The following is a 22690-nucleotide window of genomic DNA, read 5'->3' as shown; positions in this document are numbered from 1 at the left end:
GCGTACAAGTGGCTGATGCATGAAAAGAAAAAGTTAGGACCTTTCTCTTTCATTGTCATAAGCAGTATTACATTTTGATGGTCCGTACTCTGACAGCGACCACTGAAGAATGGTGGCACATGCCTCCTGTCAAATCATTTTTCACGGGACGCCCAGGATACGTTGTACGGTTCAGTGGACGGCTAGGATTTCTCTCTTTTGCTAAACTTTCTCTCTGAATGATAGCCCAAAGAGAGAGAGAGAGAGGGGGACACTCTCTGAGCCTGAGCCATTTGCATAGTATCAGCTGTACAATATCTTGCATTATATTACACAAAATACACGCTCGCTCTCTCTCTCTCTCTACTGGGGCGACTGCTACCAGGTCGACCTTTGGTCGGGTGGACTATAAAAGAGAAGAAACCCACAACAGTCTTTTCATTTTCCTCTCACTTATTTCATGGTAGGAATGCTGAGTGACAGCGATTGGCCAAGAAAAGTTCGTAACTTTCAGCTTCTACTTACTGTAGCTGCAAAACCCTGAAGCAGAACGAGAAAAGGAGAGGGCTCTTTTTTCCCATTTCTTAGGCTGGTTTATTGTATTTTATGGAGTTTTTGTTGAGGACAAAGAACTGGCCAAGTAGGTTTATTTTTCTTGGGTTTTGATGATTAACGATGATGAGCTGAAATTTGATTCTTATGGAGGGGGTACTTTTTTTTGTCTCTTTTTTTCTTAGTGGGCGCTTGTGAATTTCGTGATATCGTTTATGAAGTAAAATGCGAGTGAAGATTTGAGATGGGGAAGACCGAAGTAGGGAGCAGTGGGCTGTTGGAGCTCAAAATGGCCGAGTGTTTAGGGGTTCATATATTAAGGATCAGAAGTGAGGGATTTGTTTGAGGTGGGAGTTTTAAGCGATAATTCTGTTTCTGCATACACAAATTGTAGCTTTATCATACTTTAGAGATTACCAAGTGTTTGTATTTGAGTAAGCTGTGGATAAAATATGAAGCTTTCAACATCAGGTTTGAGTCAGCAGTCTCATGAAGGTACCTGTATTGTCTTCTCTTTTCCAACATACTTTTCTTTTCCTTTTTGTAGCTTGAATTTCTGTTTCTCTTTTTCTTTTCCTTTTTTTTTTAATTTTTTTTTTTATGAAGTTTGTTTAATTCAAGTTCATGAAGTATCTGGCAGTGTGTCCGTTTCATTGAAATTTTTGTTTTCGAAGCATGGACTTTTCCTTTTCTTGGAAGGACTCATATTAGTGCCTTTTGAAAAAAGAAAGAGAATTTCACTAAGTTTTAGCTGAAGGAATTGTGATTGATGGATTTGTTTATTGATTGTGGGGTATGGAAGGGGAGAAGAAGTGTTTGAATTCTGAGCTATGGCATGCCTGTGCTGGTCCTTTGGTGTCGCTGCCAACAGTTGGGAGCCGTGTGGTTTACTTCCCTCAGGGACATAGTGAACAGGTTTTTTTGAATGCTCTATTGTAATTTTCACTTCTTAGAGATTTTGTTTAACATCAAGTAGTTGTTTTGGTCTCTAATTGATCTTAACTGGAAATGTTCATCAGGTGGCCGCCACAACTAATAAAGAAGTTGATGCCCAGATACCCAATTACCCGAGCTTGCCACCCCAATTGATCTGCCAACTCCACAATGTTACAATGCATGTGGGTTTTCTTCCGTAAACGTTTTCTGTTCGTGTCTTGTTAATTAGCTAATTTTATTTATATAAACCTCAAAAAGAGTTCGGTTCATTTGGTGAATCTCAGGCAGATGTTGAAACAGATGAAGTATATGCTCAGATGACATTGCAGCCCTTGACTCCGGTATTTTCAACTATACCAAGAATGGCGAACCTTTTTATTATTTTATCTAGGATTTTTATCTTCTGGAAGAACTAATATCTATAGTCACACAGCAAGAACAAAAAGATGCATACCTTCCTGTGGAGCTAGGAACTCCTAGCAGGCAGCCAACTAATTACTTCTGTAAGACTCTGACAGCAAGTGATACTAGCACTCATGGAGGCTTCTCTGTTCCTCGGCGTGCTGCAGAGAAAGTTTTCCCACCTCTGGTAATAATACTCTCACAACCCCATCATTCTGATAAAAAGTGGTTTCAGAGCTGTTCTGAATTTTTCTTTGGTGCCTCAGGATTTCTCTCAGACACCACCTGCACAAGAGCTTATTGCCAGGGATCTTCATGATGTCGAATGGAAGTTTAGACATATTTTTCGGGGTACGTTTATGAGGTTATTCAACCTCCAGTCTTTGATTTGTGAAACCATTTCTAGTGCTTGTATTTCCGTCCTTCACTTTTTAGATGAGTTTCTGTGACGCAATTCCTCTAATAATAGTAGCAGTCTAAATGTAAATTCTAGTTCCCTATGATATTCACATTAAGATGTGTCCCCTTTCCTTTACTATAAAAGAGATATTGGCCTTCTAAAATTAATAAATGAAAAACTCAAATAGTAGGAAGTTGATATTTGCTGTTACGTGGAGATTTTCGCAAGAGTGCACAGGCAAATTTCTGTTGATTAAAGTCAGCTGGGTCCAGTTGTGTATTTGAAAGATGAGAATCAACTTACAAGTAATGCCTGCTTTAAGGAAAAAATGAGGCATGCCATTAGTATTTTGAATAGAATGAATGCAAAAGATTGTTTCCCAATTTGGTGATAGAATGATCTAAATAAGGCATGGGAAATGAGAAGGATGAAAAGTTAGCAAGAAGGAAGTTGACATATAACTGGTGGACACGGTACTTAACGGGATGCCATGGAAACAACCGAATTTGGTTGGAGTGATGCAATCCTAACTATTTTCTGGCTACACATCTCTTGTTCTTTGATATATTGACTAGCAGAGAAGGAAGAAGCTTCTTAGTGGGAGGCAAAAGAGCTGCATTTATATTGGGATCATACCCTGAAGTTCTTTAGGGTGTTGAATTGTACGGAGCATTTGTTGATGTAGTGTTCTTCTGCATTGTGCTTGAAAAGAGCACTTGAAACTTCAAAGTAGTCTTGAAACCCAACTCCACAAGGTAATAAATTTGTAATTAATAGTCCCTTTATACATGTAAAACATGGTTAGGAGTTGCTAATCTTTACCAATTACTGGTGAATAGTATACAAAATGCATCACCAGTACTGCTTAATCATTGTAGAATTGTTTCTATGTCAAGATTTATCAAGAGGAATTGACCTTAAGTAGTTTTTAACATCTTCTCATGACATGATTTGGTCATTGCAAAGATAACTTATGTTCACTTGGTAGAGCTAGAAGATGAAAAGAGAAAAAACAAAAGAAGTACTAAGTGAGAAATAGAACAAGAAATTTAATATTTTATTTTCTATTCTTAGTTGATTATATTAATCATACTGTTTGCTGAACTATTTGGTTGGTAAAAGGGTTATAAATTCTTGATGGTTAAAAGATAAAACCACATTTCATTTCAATTATTATTCATTTGCAATTATTAATTATTGATTAGGTAAATATTATGTGATTAGCTAAAAGTTAAATATAAATTAACGAAGTAATTTAAGTAAGTACTTAGTTCTTTCACAATCGTTTACTTGGTTAGTGGAAATTGATTATTAAATTTTCATGATTATATTTTTGTGACATATAATAGCTAAAACTAATAAATTTAGCAATTTAGTGCTTTTCCTGGTGATGTAAGCATAGTCCAAGTTGAAAAATGTCAAAGGGGTTTTTGTGTAATGAAAACTTTCCTGTCAGTATAACTATTCAAACATTCGGAGTAGTAATTTGACCATTTTGCAGGAAATGTTTCTATTAATTATCCTTAAAATAAAGGAAAGTACTAAAGGATGCATACAGATTTATAGTTACATTAGCTAGATAAAATGCCGTCCAAACAAGACCTCACCGAGCATATTACGTATGAATAAGTATATTTGTTATGCAGAATCGAAAGACCAAATGATGCTGTCCCATCATCAAAGTCATGAATAGACATTCTTGTGTAAGCAAAAGCTGAACATAGAATTACTGACATGGGCATTTTCATTCGCCTTTGAGCTCCTACTAAAGTCAGTTTAGTGCACTGTGATACCCAATAAAGAGGTATTGGGTCTTAAATGTAGGTTTCCATTTATGAAGGGGATGTTGCTATTTACTTTGAATATATCATTGAATTTATCAAGTGCTCAAGTTTCTTTGGAATTGTAAGTTTATCACATATTCTGGGTGCTGAAAATTTCAAAGACATGCCCAACTCAGATTCTTTTGCTTTACCTTAGTAAAAAAACTACGATATCAGCCCTCTTGTTTCATTTGCCTTTTGTATTGTCTTAACATGATTTGTGTTTGTAAAATGCTACCCTCTACAAATTAAAAGTTGATGAAAGTAGAACATGGAAATCGTTTTGTGCCTCGCATCTAGCAGGTGTTGAGGAAGTGCCAATAAGAGTACTTACAGTTTATGTGCTCGTGGTTACACTTATTAAGTAGCAGAATTAAGGGTCAAGAAGGCTTTGGAGACAAGTGATATATAGAATTCCCAAGATTCCACAGTCACACTCTAAGCTGAAACTTTTTACAAGGAGATTGCTATTCTGTTTAAGGGACGAAGTAATATTTTATAAAAACCTCTTTTGTTTCTGAAACAAGAAATGCCATCAGAGAATGAATTCTCGCCTATTAATTATATTAATCATAGAAGACATTACATATAAAACTTCTTACGTAATCTACAGAAGGAAACAAACTTAAAACCATTATTTTCCTAAGATATCTCCTGTAATATTGTTTCCTGATGAATCCTATAATATCTCCTAAACAATGAAAGACATGTTTTCCCCAGTACACCTGTTTCTGACTATCATTAAACTAAAGAAATGACATTCAAATCTCTTAAAAGTCTCCAACACTCCCTTTCAAGCTGAGGAATAGATATTCATCTATTCCAGCTTGCTGAGGATGGATTCAGACCCTGGTCTTGGCACAATGCTTCTGAAGATCAGCTTCTTGTGACTATCAGGAATGTGGCACATATTATTTCTAGCTTCTTCTTTCATGTTTATCCAAACATCTCCTAGCCTGACATGCTTCATTTGATCGTCCTTGACCAGGAGAATGTATGTGTTGGCGGAACATACTGATAGCATATTCAAGTTCTGGACTTGTAAGGAACAGATTAATAAGTCTCCCAACTAAAAATGGGCTACCTTGCCAACCAGAGGATCATCCTCACTAGCTTTCTGTTTCCAATTCTCTAGTGATATTTTGAGGGTGTACAACTGAATTTCCGGGTCTCTTGCAGTAAATTGAGAATGTATTGTCTCTGTGAAATGAAACTACCTTTATGACTTCAAGCAATCTCCATTCCGAGAAAATACTTCAATCATCTAGATCTTTCACTTTGTATTCTTCTGTCAACCTCGTCTTGAGTTGAGAAATCTCTCCATTGTACCCTGTCATCTTCATGCCGTCCACATATATGGTTAAATAGACTTCCTTATTTACCTTCCTTTATCAAAATGGTGTGAATGACTCAGTGTGAATGGCTTGTCCCTGCTTATATCCCAGCATTCAAGTTTGGTGCTAAGCCTTTTGAACCAGGCCCATGTGGACTGTTTGAGGCCGAGGGGCTTTTTCTCTACCTGCACATTGATCTTTTGTTCCTCAGATGTAACCCAGACAGTGTTCTCATCTTCATCTAATTCACCACTGAGTAAAGAATTTTTTATATCAAGCTGATGGAGTTCACATTCAACAATTGTTGGAAGAGAAGAAAATCCTGATTGTGTTTAACTTTCTGATGGAAGCAAATGTTTACTCGTAGTCTGTCCCCTAGGTTTGCATGAATACTGAGCTTGCATCTGTGCTTTACACATCTCAATATGAGACAAAAAAACCTTATCATTTTTGGAGAACAGCACTTGTACCCCTCTTATGTTGGGGAATATCCTACAAACACACATTTTATAACATTTGGACCAAGTTTCCTTTGATTGGGATATTGGTGTGGACAAAGACTATAGATCCAAACAATTTAAGTGGAAGGGAGTTGGAAATGTCTCTTTGAGGAAACTTCTCTAAAAGAAGCCTCACTGGAGTATGGAATTGACTTGTCTTTAAGAGTATTGATAGAGAAGATGCAAGAATTGCTTTCTGCAATAGGATTTCTGGACAAAACAACTACTAAGCATAAAAATCCGAGCAACCTATAACACACCCCATTTTTGTAGGAGTGTACAGGCACAAGAACTTTGATGATGCATCCCATTTTCTCCCAAGTATTGGATAAAGTTGTTGAGAAGTATCCTTTCCTGTTACAGTAAGCACATCTTTATTGGGCAATTCAAAGATATTCTGAATGAGTTTATAGAATTGTTTGAGAATAGGACAGGCTTCAGAGTATTCCGAATATGGACAAAACAATGTGATTCATCTATGAAAGTGATAAACCACGATCCAATCAGGTTTGCAATTCTTGCTGGTTTTGAGATATCACCATGAATTGATTGAAATGCTTTGGAGGGTTTCTAAGATTTTACTTGATGATTTTGGATTGTTTTGCAAGAATGCACTCTGCAAACGAAATGGATATTTTCTTTATTGATGATAAGGTTTCAAAATAATAGTGTTATAAAAGTTGGTGCCATAACTTGACATCAGAATTAGACAAGACTGAAAGAGATTTTGTATTTGGATTTTTAGATCTGGTGGAAGACTTGACACTTGACAGGTACTAAAGGCTAACTTCTCCTCAGCACCACCAATCATATTGCCCGAAAATGGTTTCAGAAATTCACAACAAGATGGAAAAAATGTCACAGCACAAATCCATATGGCTAGTTAACTTTCTAATTGATAATAAGCTGTTAGCATGTTCATGATTTCTAAGAAGTCGGCTCTGGGAGGAAGTTTAGCTTTTTGAGAAATTTAATCTGAAATCAATTTTTGGAGCTTTTGAAGATAAGTTTCCTTATCGCGGGATTTTGGATTTTGTCAATCAGATCCAAGATTGAGGAGAATTGATTGATTAGAGTTGCTGCTTGTTTGTTTGCAGAGAAATCTTGGGGGACATTCGGTACAGCCATTAATATCCCCTGGACTAGATTCATGGGACTCTTCTTTTGAAGAAAAGTATCCTTCATGTGGCTGGATTTGACTAAGTTAACTTTGGCACATAAGAGCTCTTTTAGCTCACAGATAGCTGGTCACATTTTTCCATCAGCAAACCAGATGTTAATTGTCTGATCACATGCCTTATATGTTTTAAAAGCATCCACTGAACTGGTCATGTGATTGGATGAGCCCGTATCCAAGCCCTTGCAATTTTCCTGCAGGGACTTATCGAATTGGATCATTTCACCTTTTTGCACTGTTGAGCGTTGGGTTCTCTGAATTTTGAGACTTGAACCCACTAGAAAGCCTGTTTTCTGCCTGAACAGTTGGTGCAGCAATCAGTCTGCTCGGTTGAACCCACTTTGATTGGCTGAACATTGGCCATTACATGAAAAAGAAAAATAAAAACTAGGCTACCAAAATCAGTTATACCATGAAGCAAGAAATATTATTAAGAGAATCAATTCTTGCCCATTGATTTCATTGGTCATGGACCTAATCTATGAAGGTAACAAAACCTGAAACAAATTTCTGTAATCTCTCCTATATAATGAATGGTATTGTTTTCTGAAAACACCCTACAACATCTCCTAAATAATTACTATCTATCAAAATAAAGAAATCATCTTTCCAAATCTCCAACAGTTTCAACAAACGGCAGAAGCAGAAAGCAAAAGCTTGTGAGCATATGTGCTGATTGTTTTCATCTATCTCCTACATATTACTCAATCATTATGATTTTTGAAAATGACTTTTTACTAGCAACAACAGTGCATGGTTAATTTATTGATGCTAAACATTGAACCTCACTACACAGTTGATTCAAAGATAAGGTGCTCTGATTTCTACTTTTACCTTTTGATTATTAATGTGGGGTGGCGCGTCTTCACTCAGGTCAGCCCAAGCGTCATTTGCTAACCACTGGCTGGAGCGTCTTTGTTAGTGCCAAACGACTTGTTGCTGGAGATTCTGTTCTTTTTATCTGGTACAATTTTACCTATTGATGTTCCAATAACAACCTTCAACTTTTGCCTTTAAAAACTTATTACATATAATAAAACAAACTATGTCATTTGGCTTTAGGAATGAGAAAAATCAGCTCCTTTTGGGAATACGTCGTGCCACTAGACCACAAACTGTGATGCCATCATCAGTTCTTTCAAGTGACAGTATGCACATCGGATTGCTTGCTGCTGCTGCTCATGCTGCTGCTACTAATAGCTGCTTCACTGTTTTTTATAACCCAAGGTGGGAATACATCATTCTCTCATAATTCTTTTTTCCATCTACTGACGAAACCTTGTCCAGGGCTAGTCCATCTGAGTTTGTCATACCTCTTTCAAAGTATGTCAAAGCCGTATTTCACACGCGTGTTTCAGTTGGAATGCGTTTTCGAATGCTGTTTGAAACTGAAGAATCCAGTGTCCGCAGGTATATTAATGGTTACAGTGCTGGTACGAGAACGTCTTTGTTTTACTACTATTGTGATTATTAAGCATAATAAATTTGCAGTAGTTAATATATACAATGTCTGGATGTGGAGATATGAAGGTGATATGCGCACAATTAGGTTATAAAGATGACAGTGTGGCTTCTAAGGGTTTTTGATTTTCCACCTATTGACTTTCAGTGATGATTAATGGTGTCAAATTATTATTTGACCATATTTAGGTGGAACTATCATTGTTTGTTGTTGATGAATATATGTTGTCAGATAGTAGCTTTCCCACTTAAGTAGGACTAATCACAGTTGGCTGCTGCATCATTTCTTGCTAAAATCATTACAGGACAACTCTGCGTTCTCATGATGCAAACTTACTACTGTGGTATGTTATGGTGTGGATCATGTTCTACTATTTTGTATGGCATTCTCTAGCATATCGTCATCTGCTCATAACTATGACTGTTGAGATAATAGGAGTTGTTGCTAGAGCGCTAAAACTGATCAATATCAGGACTTTGCCAAAATAATATTTGCATGACATTTTGTCTTTTAAACTCTTGGTCTTATGAATGGAGCATTGCACATCCAGATACATGGGCACGGTTACTGGCATTAGTGACTTAGATCCTGTTCGTTGGCCCAACTCTCACTGGCGTTCTGTAAAGGTGAATGACATTGCTGTAATACTTAATATTCTTAGTTCTCATTTTATTCCTATGCCATCATTTTAGGTTTATCTTGACTTCAGAGTTTAGATAGCTGAAGGTTTTTTAGATAAAATTTGTATCTTGTCATTTTCTATCTAAAGTTTATGCCCATGCTTGGAATATATATTTTTATTTACAGCTGAAAATCTTAGTTCATGTAACTGATGTAGAAGAGATCTAAATCGAGGGATTCCTAAATTATTTATGTGAATTTTCTAAAACTCTAGCTTTGTAGTTTTACCCAAGTAGAAAGTGACATATGAGCTGTCCATGCAGGAACTTGTGTTAGAAGTAAAGGTAGCAATTATTTTCTACAGAAAATATCATGGTTGATAACTCTACATTATAGTTTACAAAAGAGAGGCTTGCAACTTGCTATGTGAATCTAGTAGGTTAACACTACACTCAAGCGTGTTTATGCCTTATACTTTTCTTGGTTGGTGGGTGAATAATTAGCTTTGATTATTTCCTTTTTCTATTTGATATTGTTTTGAGTTAAAAAAGATATTTTTTCTAATCTTTATGGATGTTGACCTATTAAACTTTTTTTCCATTTTTTTGCATATAGATTGGTTTGTTGTTTTAAAAAGGATGATATCCATATATTGATGAAAAACTAATGAAAAGATAGAAATATTGAACATGCACCTTAGGACAAGGTAACATCAAAATGCTTTGAAGGCTAATTGGTTCTATATCATTTTCAATAGAGATATGTTTTTTATTTCATCACTTATTTAAACTTATGATGCGTTTGCTTAGTCAAAAAAGATTTGTTTAGAAAAGAAAAGCTACTAGGAATTTAATTTACAGAAAATAGAAATAAGTAGGAAAATGCAAAATTAATATGTTACCATAATGGATATGTGGCAATTTGTTAAAATTATGCTTGTATTGGAATGGTGTAAATAGCATATTCCCACTTGTATTTTGGCAAAAGATGGAACTCGAACAAACCGTTTCTGTTTTGGAAGAAGGAATTTAACCCATGTCTTCCGACAAAGGACAAGTAATATACCTTACAGGAATCCAATATGACTGGAAAATATACATTTCTGGTCTCTTGCCTTGTTACTAAAATGAATTTGGCATCTTATGTTCCACAACTTACATATTTAGTATCTCAAGTTACTTATTTTGGTCATATATGATCTCTTTTTCATGATTGAAATTGTATTTACATGATGATTTTTATAATTATTGTTAAGCCGCACTGTTTACAACTTTGCACTGAACGGGGGAAGTTTGTTGTGTACTTCAGCTATTTTCTGTGTGTGTTTTTTAAGATGAGATGCTCTAGAGTTTCAGAAAAAGTTGCACTTCTATATGATCTGCTGAGCTTTGTTAAAAATTATAATACAATCGGAATTAATATGGTAACAAAATCCAATTGACCTCCCCCCAAGTCCAGTAGCATATGAGCAGGACATACTACTCTTTTTGTTAGTTTCTGATGGATGGTTAATTACCGGGACAAGATGTGTTCAAAATAAGTAATTTGGGAGACCAAATTTGTCAGTCATGGAACATGGGGAACCTAATCCATTTGAGTGGCAAAATTGAGGGACCAAAATGTATTTTTCCCTAAAATGATCAATTGACCCTTGTATTCATAAGAGAGAAACTCTTTTGTCATTTATTATTCTTTTAGCCTTTTCTTAATATTAGGATGATGTAATTGAACATCCACATGTGGACTAAATATTTTGATATTGTATATGTCTGAGTATGCAAAAAAAAAATATTTCATTGATATTTGTATTATTTATTCAAGATAATTTGAATAATTAAATAAAGCATAGTTTTATAAATTTTTTATGGTTTTATTGCATGCATAAAAGGTCAATTTTTTATTATACTACATATGGATATGAAACTTCTTGAGGTATTTGACTTTATAAAGAAATAACCTCAATAGGGAGCTAGCGAACCACTCCTAGCCCTCTGGGCTGTTGGAAACTTAAGCACCACCAGTGCCTGATATCTTCTCTCTGTAAACCCGGGTCTGTCTCTGAACCTGTTAGCCCATGTCTAATTCTCCTTAGCAGCACAGCTGCCTAACTAATTCAAAAGCCCAAAACCAAGTACAAGTAATACAAGCTAATAAATATATTTAAGATTTAATAAAAGGGGTACAATTGTGTACAAACTACAAAAATTTATTAGAATTGTGATGATATACTGTAATGTGAGGAAAATGTTTAGAACTCTTTAGTTTTTCTCTTTGAACTTAGCTTATTGGCTTATCAAATTGGGATATCAACAAATTTCAATAATTATGTGAACCAAATTTGTGAGATCGATGTGTCTTCAATAAGTCTTTCCGGTGTACCAAGTTTCCGGTTTGATTGGGTTTGGACTAGTTTTTGTAATCTTAAAAACATGCAAGTATGTAATTTTTTAAAAGATATCATCATAACTTTCTATATATGAGATAATGTTATAACAAAGGACTAATTATAATTTATGTGTGCATGTTACAGATTTCTGAATTAGAGTTCTAAACATATTTTTACTTTCAATTGTTAAAATGACCAACTATTTAAATTCTTATTTTAATTAGGAGTATCATACTTATATTTTATATATGAATATTTATGTAACATACACATACTTTCTCAATATATGTTTAGACGTGTATGATAATAGCTTTGGTTGGAAATACAAAAATTTGAGGCACATGGAAGCCGAGTCCAGGGTTGATTTGGACCTCTTGCGTCCTATGTCGAAAAATGTCTTAATGTAGTTAGTTCAAAATTTATCATCAAATAGTATTACATACACCCCTACTAATATACCATTGTGGATTACATTGAATTTTTAAGTCAAACCTATAATGTTTAGAAATAGTCACATATCCAAATACTTATTGGCTGTACTTTTCTCTAGTAACTATTTTCAACTCTTTGTTTTGATTGAGTAATCTTGGATCATGTAACATGCATATTTGTTACATCTCTTAGGCTAGCCATGGTTGTCTTGGAATCCTTATTCTGAAAATCACTTTAATATGTTCTATGTTCCGTCAGCCTTGATGGGTTTTCTTCTAAGTTTGTCTGGCCTCTCATTAAATCATGTGATGGGTTTTCTTCTAAGATTGACTGGCCTTCTCATCAAATCACTTGTTGGGTTTGTTGTAAGTTTGTCTGGCCCTCTCATACGAGCATCAAAGATTCCAGTAAGCATTTCTTTTGGTGATGTTTGGACAAAATGCTGCATGAGTTCTAGCTTCTAGGACCTAGTCCAAGCTGCATCCGTCCAACATAAGCAGTTTTCACATCTGCGAGTGCTTACTGATTATGTCTCTTTTTCTCCCTTTTCCCTGAATCTGTAGGTTGGTTGGGATGAATCAACAGCTGGTGAGAAGCAGCCAAGGGTATCTTTATGGGAAATTGAGCCTTTGACAACATTTCCCATGTATCCCTCATTATTTCCTCTCAGGCTGAAACGGCCATGGTATCCCGGGGCATCATCTTTCCAAGGTATAAGTCCCATCCAAATTTGCTTCCCTCTTAATGTATTGCAGAAGTGCATCATATAATACTTCTCGGTTCTAACCTCTAGTGCTTTCGCTGGTGAAAGGAAGTATATAACCCAAGTCAATTTGTAGAATAGCTGTGAGAAAGCTAACTGCTTTAGCTGTCCTTGTCTGCAGAACTTCAGAAATCATATTGAAATTAAAATGTGGCAGATGCCTATATATTTTGAAGCCACCATGATCATTGCCTGCCACCGCGTTATGTTTTTCTGATTCATTTTCAGTTGCCAAATGACATGACCAATATCCGAGAGGAATTAGTAACACTAGTTTTCTTAAATAAATCGTATTTGAACAGAAAACAAGTGTTTTGCTCATTGAGTGAATGGTTTATGGAGTTTTCCTGGGTTCCTATCTCAGATGTTAGTAATGAAGCAATTAATGGCCTGGCTTGGTTGAGAAGTGGTGAGCAAGGATTCAATTCAGTGAACTTTCAATCTGTAGGCATGTTTCCATGGATCCAGCAGCAGAGACTTGATCCAATGGGCTCAAGTAATGATTTTGGTCAGCAGTATCAGGCAATGCTAGCGGGTGGACTGCAAAATTTTGGAAGTGGAGAGTTGCCAAAACATCAATTAATGCACTTCCAGCAGCCTGTTCATTATCTTCAACATTCAGGCAACCATAATCCTGTGTCACAGCAGCAGCAAGTAGTCCAGCCATCAGTTTCTTTGCATATGCTTCCTGCTCAAACCCAAATGCTGTCAGATAATATGCAGAGACCAGCAGAACAGCAAGTTGACCATCAGTCACAAGAACATCTACAACAACATAATTATCAGGAAGCATTTTTGATCCAGCATGATAAGCTCCAACAAAGGCAGTCTTTGGATATTCTATCCCCATCATTTACAAAATCAGATTTTACAAATTCCAACAGTAACTTTTCAGCGCCCACGGCTCAGTCTTGCATTCAAAATATGCTTGGTTCGATTTGTCATGAAGGAAATGGTAATCTCTTAGGTTTTTCAAGATCTGGTCCGCAGATCCTTACTGAGCAGCCAACCCAACAGTCCTGGGTCCCGAAATTTGCTCAGTCACCAGTCAGTGGTTGTTCCAATTCAAAGCCAATTCCATCATATTCTGGGAAAGATGGTTCCATCGAGCAGGAGACTTGTAACTTGGATGTGCAGAATCAAGCTCTTTTTGGTGCTAATATTGACTCCTCGGGTCTCTTGATGCATATTGGTACTTCTTCAGTTCATGCTGATATGTCCTCTATGCCTTTAGGAGCATCAGGGCATCAGAGTCCTCTGTATGGCTATGTGCAAGATTCTTCTGATGTGTTGCACAGTACAGGACAAGTGGACCAATCAACTCCAGACCATACCTTTGTCAAGGTGCTGATAAAAGATTTGTATTCAATAACTCGATGCGTTTTTTCATATTTTTAGAAATGTAACTATTTTGTTTGTATTAGGTCTATAAAACAGGTTCGGTTGGAAGGTCACTGGACATCGGCCGGTTCAATAGCTATCAGGAGCTGCGACAGGAATTGGGTCAGATGTTCGGGATCAAAGGGTTGCTTGAAGACCCTCAAAGATCAGGCTGGCAGCTTGTATTTGTTGACAGGGAGAATGATGTGCTTCTCCTTGGAGACGACCCATGGGAGTAAGTTTTGATACATTACCACACGGGATTTTGTTTCTTGTTTGGAGAGTCATGTTTTTGACATTTGTAAAGCCCTTCAATTTTCTGGTCTCTTGCATGCAGCACGAAAGATGCAATCGAAACATTCTTTTTATCTGATACTGATCTTAAACTTTTCTTTGTTTATACCATTTTTACAGGACTTGGTCTTAGGAGTTAGCACCTAATTGTTGCATATTTTTCATGTCTTATTTTTTATTAAATACTCCACTTTAACCCGTGTGCCCTTTTCGATTCCCTTGGTTACATCGTAGAGTGTCATTTTGAAAAATTGCTTGTGGTGGAACTGACCATGGTAAATTCCATATACAGGGCATTTGTGAATAATGTCTGGTATATCAAGATCCTCTCTCCTGAGGATGTGCTAAGACTGGGGAAAGACGAAGCTGAATCCTTGAGTAGAAGTGCAGTTGAAAGGATACCCAACGACGACACCCAAAACCCAGTCTGCGGACTACCATCTCTCGGATCTCTTGAATACTGAGCAAAACTGATGCTTTTCTTTTGTGGTTCTAACTCTTTCTCATAAAGTTCCTAGAAATTGCTCGTCTATGTGTGTTGTAAGTGGATCCATAGAATATATCCATTCAGTTCATGTTGCTTGATCGGAGTCCTGTTTGACATCATAGGACAAGGTGCATTGTAACGACTGTCCGTTTGATGAACGCTGACGTGAAGATCATGAATCTGCACATCAGGCTTTAAGAACCAGGAACTCTTAAGCTAGATTTGATACCTTGCTGTACTGTAAGCAATTGGTTATTTCTACCTGAAGTTGTTGCCTTAATGAGCTACTGTTTTATGATATCGATTAACCAAATCCCCAATAAAATTGAAGTTTAGCCATTTCTCAAGAAAGCTGGTTGTAGCTGATTTCTTATGGCGCCTGGTGGCATTTAGCACCCGAGGATATGTAGTTTGGGTTCGTGCAAGACACGGCAGAATTACTTTTATACTTAGGTTTGGTCTAATTATGAATATAGTCCCATTTGATAAAATTTATAATTACATTTTTTGAGATTTTCAAAATATTAAATCAGGAAAAACAGAATGCTCAAAATGGATAATAATATCTTGCTATAATTTTTGTTTTTTGTCCGTCTTTTTTGTCTCCCCATGTCATCTTATTTTAGTTTTCCTGTTAGTTCTGAATTATCGATAATTTTTACTTAATAGTAATGTGGCACACATGAATGCTCGGGGATACTTATCCAAAGTTTGTTTTGCAGGGTATTTCATTCCGAAAAAGAATTAGTTAAGTTACACTTAAAGTTTATGAGGGGTGTTTTTGTAGTATCACATGTAAAATTTGTCGAGACCCTATCGAATGGACTTACATATAACAGAATAAACTTTTAGTGATGTAATTGTAAATTTCAATATAATAGCAGTGTATTTGGAATTAAGTCAATCGGATTCTCAAACGGCTTGAGAATCCAATTGACTTAATTGCAAATATACTCTAGAGGGACCCCCTTGGGCTTTCGACAAGAATTTCTTGATGGGATAAATTTACTTTTGATACATTAATTTTACCAACTCATCAATTTTGGTACCTATGTGCTCAACTCATCAATTTTGGTACCGAACATTTTTAATTTTCATCAGTATTGCTACCTGCAGTTGTTTTGACTGTGAAAGCTAAAGGTCAACCCCAAATTGGAGCGAAAAAGAGGTGGGTTTTCATCAATGAAGGGAATGTTTGGCAACCACTCTTTGACACCTATATAAAAGGATCCCTGGAGCTCAATAGAAACATGCATACATTGAGAGAGAAAGAGAACGAAGAGCAAAGCAAGGGAAGAAGGCCAAATAATTCCCTTTACAAAGTTCTTCGAGCTCAAGAATATTCAAGGGCGTTCATGATGGAGATCGACTCTTTCATCAAAGGTGCACCACAAATTATAACATTTAATCTAGGATTACAGGCGTTAAGCTCTCGGATTAATGTTATAAATATTCAGATATCCTCTCAAGAAGATCCAAGTGAAGAATCCACTTTCAAATCATCAAATTCAAAGTCAAGACTATAACGTTTAATTCGTGATTATAGGCATGAGCCCTCGAGTTAACGTTATAGAAATTCAAATTCAAATTCGAAAGAGATCCGCGTGGAGATTACCCTTTGAATTTGTCAAATTTGTCAAAGATATATTTTGAAGAGAAGAATCAAGGGATTGAATAGAGATTGTACACATTTTGGCATTTTAATCTATATATATATATTTTTTAGTGATAATTTATTTGTGTTTTGATTTTTCTGACACGATAAAATTAGCGCTCACACTCCTATTACACTTTCATGTCATGTATTCATGTTACACAAATGAGTGATTAATACGTGTCCTTAATTTTAAAATAAAAAGATATAATATAATTAAATTATAAATTAAAAAAGTGGGGTCACGTGCATACACGTGTGGGTGTGGTATTAGTGTGAAAATCTTTTTTTCTAAGAACAGTTGGTCTATCTATTAATTAGGCCAAATCTATGGATTTTTTCTCATTAAATTCATTTCTTGTTAGAAAAAGAAATTTGTCCAACTTCTTCCTAGTCAATTATTTGATTCCTAAATTACTCACCTTCCTTCCTTTAATTTGGTTATATAAATACCCATATCTTTGAATTATTAATATAATTTTTAACATAATAAAAATCAATCAATTGACAAGCAAAAGCTTAACATATTAATCCACCTAAATCTCCTTAAAAGTACATTGTGGAGGGCTAATTTTATTTTTCATCCTCCAAGAGTACGTGTACCATTTGTTTGCTTTTGGTCTTTCTAGTGCACATGTCATCGCAATAAGTCCTCAATGTTTAAAGATTTCATTGAATGTGGTCTCTATTTGTTAGTTAATCATTAGAAACTAATGGAACATTAATTCGATGGAGTTTTTGGTGGAAAGTGATGCTAAAATAGCAATTTTGTTCTTTCTTCACTCTAGAAATGAGAAAAGGGGAAACAAAGAGTGTAGATTTGGGTACAAATCTTCCAAAACCCATAAGTTGCTAGGACTATTGATTTAGGCTCTTCTAATATAAGTTATGTTTCTCAAAATTATGATGTTCCAATAGGAAAAATATATGGTGGATGCTAATAGAATATATTAACTTAACATGCATCTCATTACTAAATCGAGACAAGAAAAGATTAATTAAAGAAAACAAAAAATGAGTCTATAGGAATTAACCAGCCTTAATAGAAACTCAATAGGGATTTAATTTTCGGCAAAATCCAACAATTGTTAATGATGTGGTTCGTTCGTAAACTGAATTGGGGTTTGCTGTTGCGGCACCCAGGTCCGTACGCTAGAGATTTTTATCCATAGGTTTAGTTCTCCAAATTTGTATTTCTTGTCTTGCAAGGGAATCTTTAGTGTATTTTCGATCAATATCCCTTACAAAAGATTGGGAAGAGTATTTATTAAGAAATAAACTCTATTAAGGTGTTGTAGAGTGCATGAAAATATGGTGTGATTGTCCTATAATGGAATTTACTCCTACGCCCTTCATGGCCCCCCATTCCTGGGCATACTTTCTTGAAATATGGTTAGGCGTATTTCTCAAAGTATATCATAAAGGTACTAAAAAACACAAGAAAAAATGGGCTTGATAGTTTTTTCGATATATATATATGTGTGTGTGTGTGATTGTATATTTTATACCACAATTTAACGCTCATTGCAATTTTGCTACCATAATTTCAAAAATAACTTGAAATGGTAATATAGTAATGAAAGAAATTGCAAGTTTGGTACTTTTGTTAGAATCTAACATAATTGCATTTAAGTAAAACCTCACGCACCCAACTTGACCCTCCTAAAACACGTGACAGGCACAAGCACAAAGTAAAAAATCATTTATTTTAGGCAAAAAGAAAAAGTTATCCTTCTCCCTGAATCATCTTCATCCTATGAACCCTAACACAAAGAACTCTCACCAAAAATCCGCCATATTAGACCAAATCGTGCCCCCCACCCTTTTATTGAAGATTACATCTCGCTTGTAGTCGAACAACTTGCACGGATTTTTGTGGGACAAAATAAAAACACCTCAATGATTGCGGCAAAATAGATTATGGTAAGTGATTTAACTTAATTTTATTTAGTTTATGCCAGTTTAGTGTTAAGAGAGGTTGGTGTTAGTGTTGGTTTTGATGTTGTTGTTGGTGGTGGTGGTGTCGGGCTTTGGTATTGTAGTGTTTGATTTTGGTGATGTATGTTATGGTCCATGTTCGTGTTTTCATTAAATGTTCTTGTTCAGTTTTAGTTTCTATTTTTTAACTCTGTTATTTTATTATATTATGTTGGTTATGATGGTGATATTTTATTATGTGTTGTAATCCTTGTTCGTGTAGGCTTTTAATGTGATTGCGGATAAGTCCACAGATAAGTAAAATAATCCCAATAAATAGCTGGTAAAAGTTGTCTATTATTGCATACAAATTTTTTATTTTTTTTTCTTTCTTTTTTTTTGTGGTCTAGGTGAACATGAACAATTTGCAAAATAGACTATTTCATGGTGGAACCATTGTTTATATGCCCAATGTACATTATAGGTGGATGCAGTTGGAATATTTGACTTTGTTGAATTGGACAATATGTCTTTGCTGGTTTAAGTAATTTATGAGAGGGATTGGGCTATGTGGGGGATAAAAGATTTTACAAGATTGACCTATGCCTCATTGTATTTAGACTTGCAAAATGTGTATCTAAATCACATCATAATGAGGGGGAATTTGATAAGGTGAAGGGTGTGCTTCAACAACATAATGAGCATAATGAACAAACTGATGAAGGGAAGGGGAAAGAGATAAATGTGTGAATAGAAACAGTGAAAGGGACACAGATTTCAATGATAGTGAGTATAATATGCAAACAGACTATGGGGATAATGATGATGTTATGTTGGATCAAAACATATGTGAACTGGAACGGGGAGGGCTTAATGAAGACACAACACCATATAATAACAATAATTTTGAGATTGGAATGATGTTTAGCACAAGGGAAAAAAAAAAAGAGTTTAGGAATGTAGTCCACCCACTTGAAGTTAAAACAAGCAGAAATTTAAAAATCACAAGTTATGATAAAAAGGAGAATTTGTACAAAGTATGGGCAAAAGGAATGTGATTGACACTATAATAAACTGAAGATAAGAATGAGGCTTCTTTCCAGAATAAGGAGTACAATTCTAATCATCAATGCGTACGAGTTTACAATGTGAAAAATATAAAATCTAGGTGGATAAAAGACAACTATATCGAAGCTTTTAAGGCCAATCTGGAGAAATATATTAAAGATTCTAGAAATCAGGCAATCAGGGGAAAGGTGACATGTGTCCCATTTCAGGTATATAGGGCTAAAAGATAGCTTTAAAAAATCATTCACACAACTCCTTCAGATGGTTGAAACTCAACAATGCTACTGAAATCAACTTAATATCCAATCCTCGCCATGATGACCGATGAGGCCGCAATTGGAACAACTTGCACAAATGTCGTTAATCTCCAAAAGATATTACCTGATTGATGAGCAAACAAGAGCTTACGAATTTCGAAGACCCAACGACAACTACAATCATGCCCCTTTCCCAAAACATATTGAAAACGCGAAGCAAGTGGATAAAGCTTACCCGTGCATGACTCTATGCAAAAGTCCACACATTTCGAAACATTTATTATTACATTCTAATTTCAACAATTGAAAGAGAGGATCACCAATACTATCAAAGCCCAATATACCAGAACGATCTAAAGCTTGCCCATGTATTTTGAAAACCTTATACCAAGCGCATTGATGCCTTGAGAATAGCATGGGGTACCAACCACCGAAGCAACAATAGTTCAATGAAAAAAGTACCCAAAACAACACATTGCGCACTTCATCAAAACATATAATAATACCAGCACAAATGGTGATCTCTGGCGAAGCAGTTCGTCCAATTGCTTAAATGAAACGCTTTCAATTGCTACATCGTCTAGAGCCCGAGTCGATAGATGGTTGGGATGAAACGAAAAAAAAGTTCCTACGCCACTTCTATAGAACACGTTAAATAGGATCATGGTTGAACTCACCAATGCAAGGCAGGGAATCAATCCAAGAAACTTTGAGGAGTTGGTCACCTGTGCTCATGACATGGAGTTGAGCATCACCACTAATAAACTCAAATTTTCAGTTGGCCACCAAAAGAAAAAAGTTAACAAAGGATGAAGAATTCAGCAAAACCCGTTGCCACGAAATCAATGACCATCTCTTGTAAAATTTCCTGAGGAGTGAAAAACCTCTAAACCAACATATACCACATGAGAAAGGATGGCTTACTTTGGATGACGAAGACACGACAAGCACGAACATCACCAACATAATTCTAAATGACACGCACATTTCATAACACGAGGAAAAATCTCTATCATCTCCGCCAACATCGCCACCAAAAGTTTGGTTGGACAATCTTGCCCCATAGAAATGTAGGCCTCTATCGCCGACATAGATCCCTTCACTAAGGGCGGAGTCATACTTTGTGTATGCCAGCCTCTACCTCAACCCTGACGAGATGTAGGATGCAACGCTAGTAAAGTTTATGACTGGTCAACCAATCAAGGAAGTGCGCTCCAAAACCACTCCTTCAGAAGCAATGACGAAAAATTCAACAAATTGGCCATCGATGAAGTGCCAACTAACAAAAATCATAAGTTGAAGAAGCCACCTTACTCCCTTGTATTCCTTTATGTGGTTGTGATAGACAAAAAAGACAAACAAAGCTCACAAGATCATGCTCCTCCACTATTCAATTGAATCAAGCATAAAATAAAGTGAAATTCAACCACCCTCAAGATGCCAAAACTAAAATAATCAAGTCCACCATCGGTTTACACACATTGGTCTCAAGCATACCATATCTTCTTAAATATAAACACTAAGAAATGCAGGGGGCATTCAATTCAAAAGCTTACCATATTTTGGCGAGATCAGACTACAACTTTTCTGCTCCATCCTAATCAGCAAAATCCTAAGTTAACCAGTGAAAAGATTTATGGACTGATTGAAGAACAACATGAGTTAAGAAGATAGGCTACCGTGTTGACCAATCGTGCACTGGCTTAGGCTATATTCCAGACGAACCTATAAAGATGCACATGAAAAAAAAAGACAATTATATAGTCACATAGTACATCATGGTGGAGAAAGGCAAAGATGATGAAAGTCAAAGGCCAAATGATAATTGCATCTCCATATTCAACTAACTAGGGACTCCTGTTCCTCAGACATTTGTGTTTGACCGACAGGCAAGACAAACAAGACTTCATCTAGCGAAGTAGGGCGTCGCCGATAAAGATCTGTGTGCAGTCATCTCAGAAATGGTTATACACTACAATTGAAAAAAAGAAGCTGACATGATGAAATAAACAAGCTGAAAGAGAGAAAATTAAGCACTTCATGTGTCTCGACTCGTGGGAGTAAGACGTCATTCCTGCTTATCGCTTCCAACAAGCCAACCAATGTGAAGCAACTTATTTCCAAACGATTGTATGATCTAGAGGGCACTTCAAATAAAGAGGATGAACAAAACATCAAGCTTATCCAACCATGCCAGTGTTGATGAAGACTCTGACTTATATATCTCCAAAAATGAGATCCAAGACGCTCTCATGCATTGAAGATGGAGAACATGAAGCCTCTATCATCTCAAATCAAAGATACGACATCGGCCTCGCAAATGACAAACCCATGAAGAAGTATGCTTTGTGACACACGAGCCTAAACTGCATGTTACTCTTGGCCTACACGAGTGTAAACATCCCTCCTATTATAAAAATAAAAGGAGAAAGAAAAGAAAATTTAAATTTCTTTGAACTATATTTTAACTTGATCCCTTCATGGGGTACAAAGGAAAATTGAAAGTAGTTTGCTCATGTATAGTTATATTTTTAAATAAATTCCTTATTATATTATGCAATACACCTTCTCTAAGAAGAAAATGAATGGAAAATGTGTTCCAACGGTTGTCAGGCACTAAACAATGTTGTGTATACTGAGTCAAATATTTTCGGAAAGAAATCAGGCAAATAGGTAGCAAGACAAAGCTAAACACAATCAGACCTTGTTCTAGAATAATGTCGTCTTTGGAACAGGTGGTCACGCCATGTCGCAAAAAAAGAGCGTTTCCAACAACAGCTTGAGAGGAACATACTTTAGCATGTTCCCTGCCATGGTCATGTTCCTCTCGGACATGTCTAAAAAAATCGAAGGGGAAAAGGGCAAT

The 22690-nt window shown here is 36.0% G+C and overlaps 1 protein-coding gene across 2 annotated transcripts; it reads left to right on the top strand.

Annotated features, from left to right (window-relative positions):
- Positions 1-243: 243 nt before the first annotated feature.
- LOC105176789 (auxin response factor 8) lies at positions 244-15208 on the top strand. Of its 2 annotated transcripts, XM_011099695.3 has the most exons (14): positions 244-1026; positions 1334-1446; positions 1551-1649; positions 1752-1808; positions 1901-2056; positions 2136-2220; positions 7977-8067; positions 8166-8330; positions 8391-8513; positions 9116-9191; positions 12568-12715; positions 13132-14111; positions 14192-14382; positions 14734-15208. In XM_011099695.3, the coding sequence occupies exons 1-14, from the start codon at positions 984-986 to the stop codon at positions 14903-14905; spliced, it is 2499 nt and encodes an 832-aa protein (XP_011097997.1). In that variant the 5' UTR covers positions 244-983; the 3' UTR covers positions 14906-15208. The 2 variants fall into 2 exon arrangements, with proteins under 2 accessions (XP_011097997.1, XP_088732926.1); XM_088876800.1 differs by lacking the exons at positions 244-1026; positions 1334-1446 and having other exon boundaries at positions 1548-1649; positions 1756-1808.
- The last annotated feature ends 7482 nt before the right edge of the window (positions 15209-22690 follow it).

This window comes from Sesamum indicum, linkage group LG13, assembly GCF_026168435.1.
Source record: "Sesamum indicum cultivar Baizhima isolate 11 linkage group LG13, ASM2616843v1, whole genome shotgun sequence".
NCBI classification, from domain to species: Eukaryota; Viridiplantae; Streptophyta; class Magnoliopsida; order Lamiales; family Pedaliaceae; genus Sesamum; species Sesamum indicum.
The sequence above is the reverse complement of the archived record's forward strand: the minus strand, read 5'-3'. Positions and strand labels throughout refer to the sequence as shown.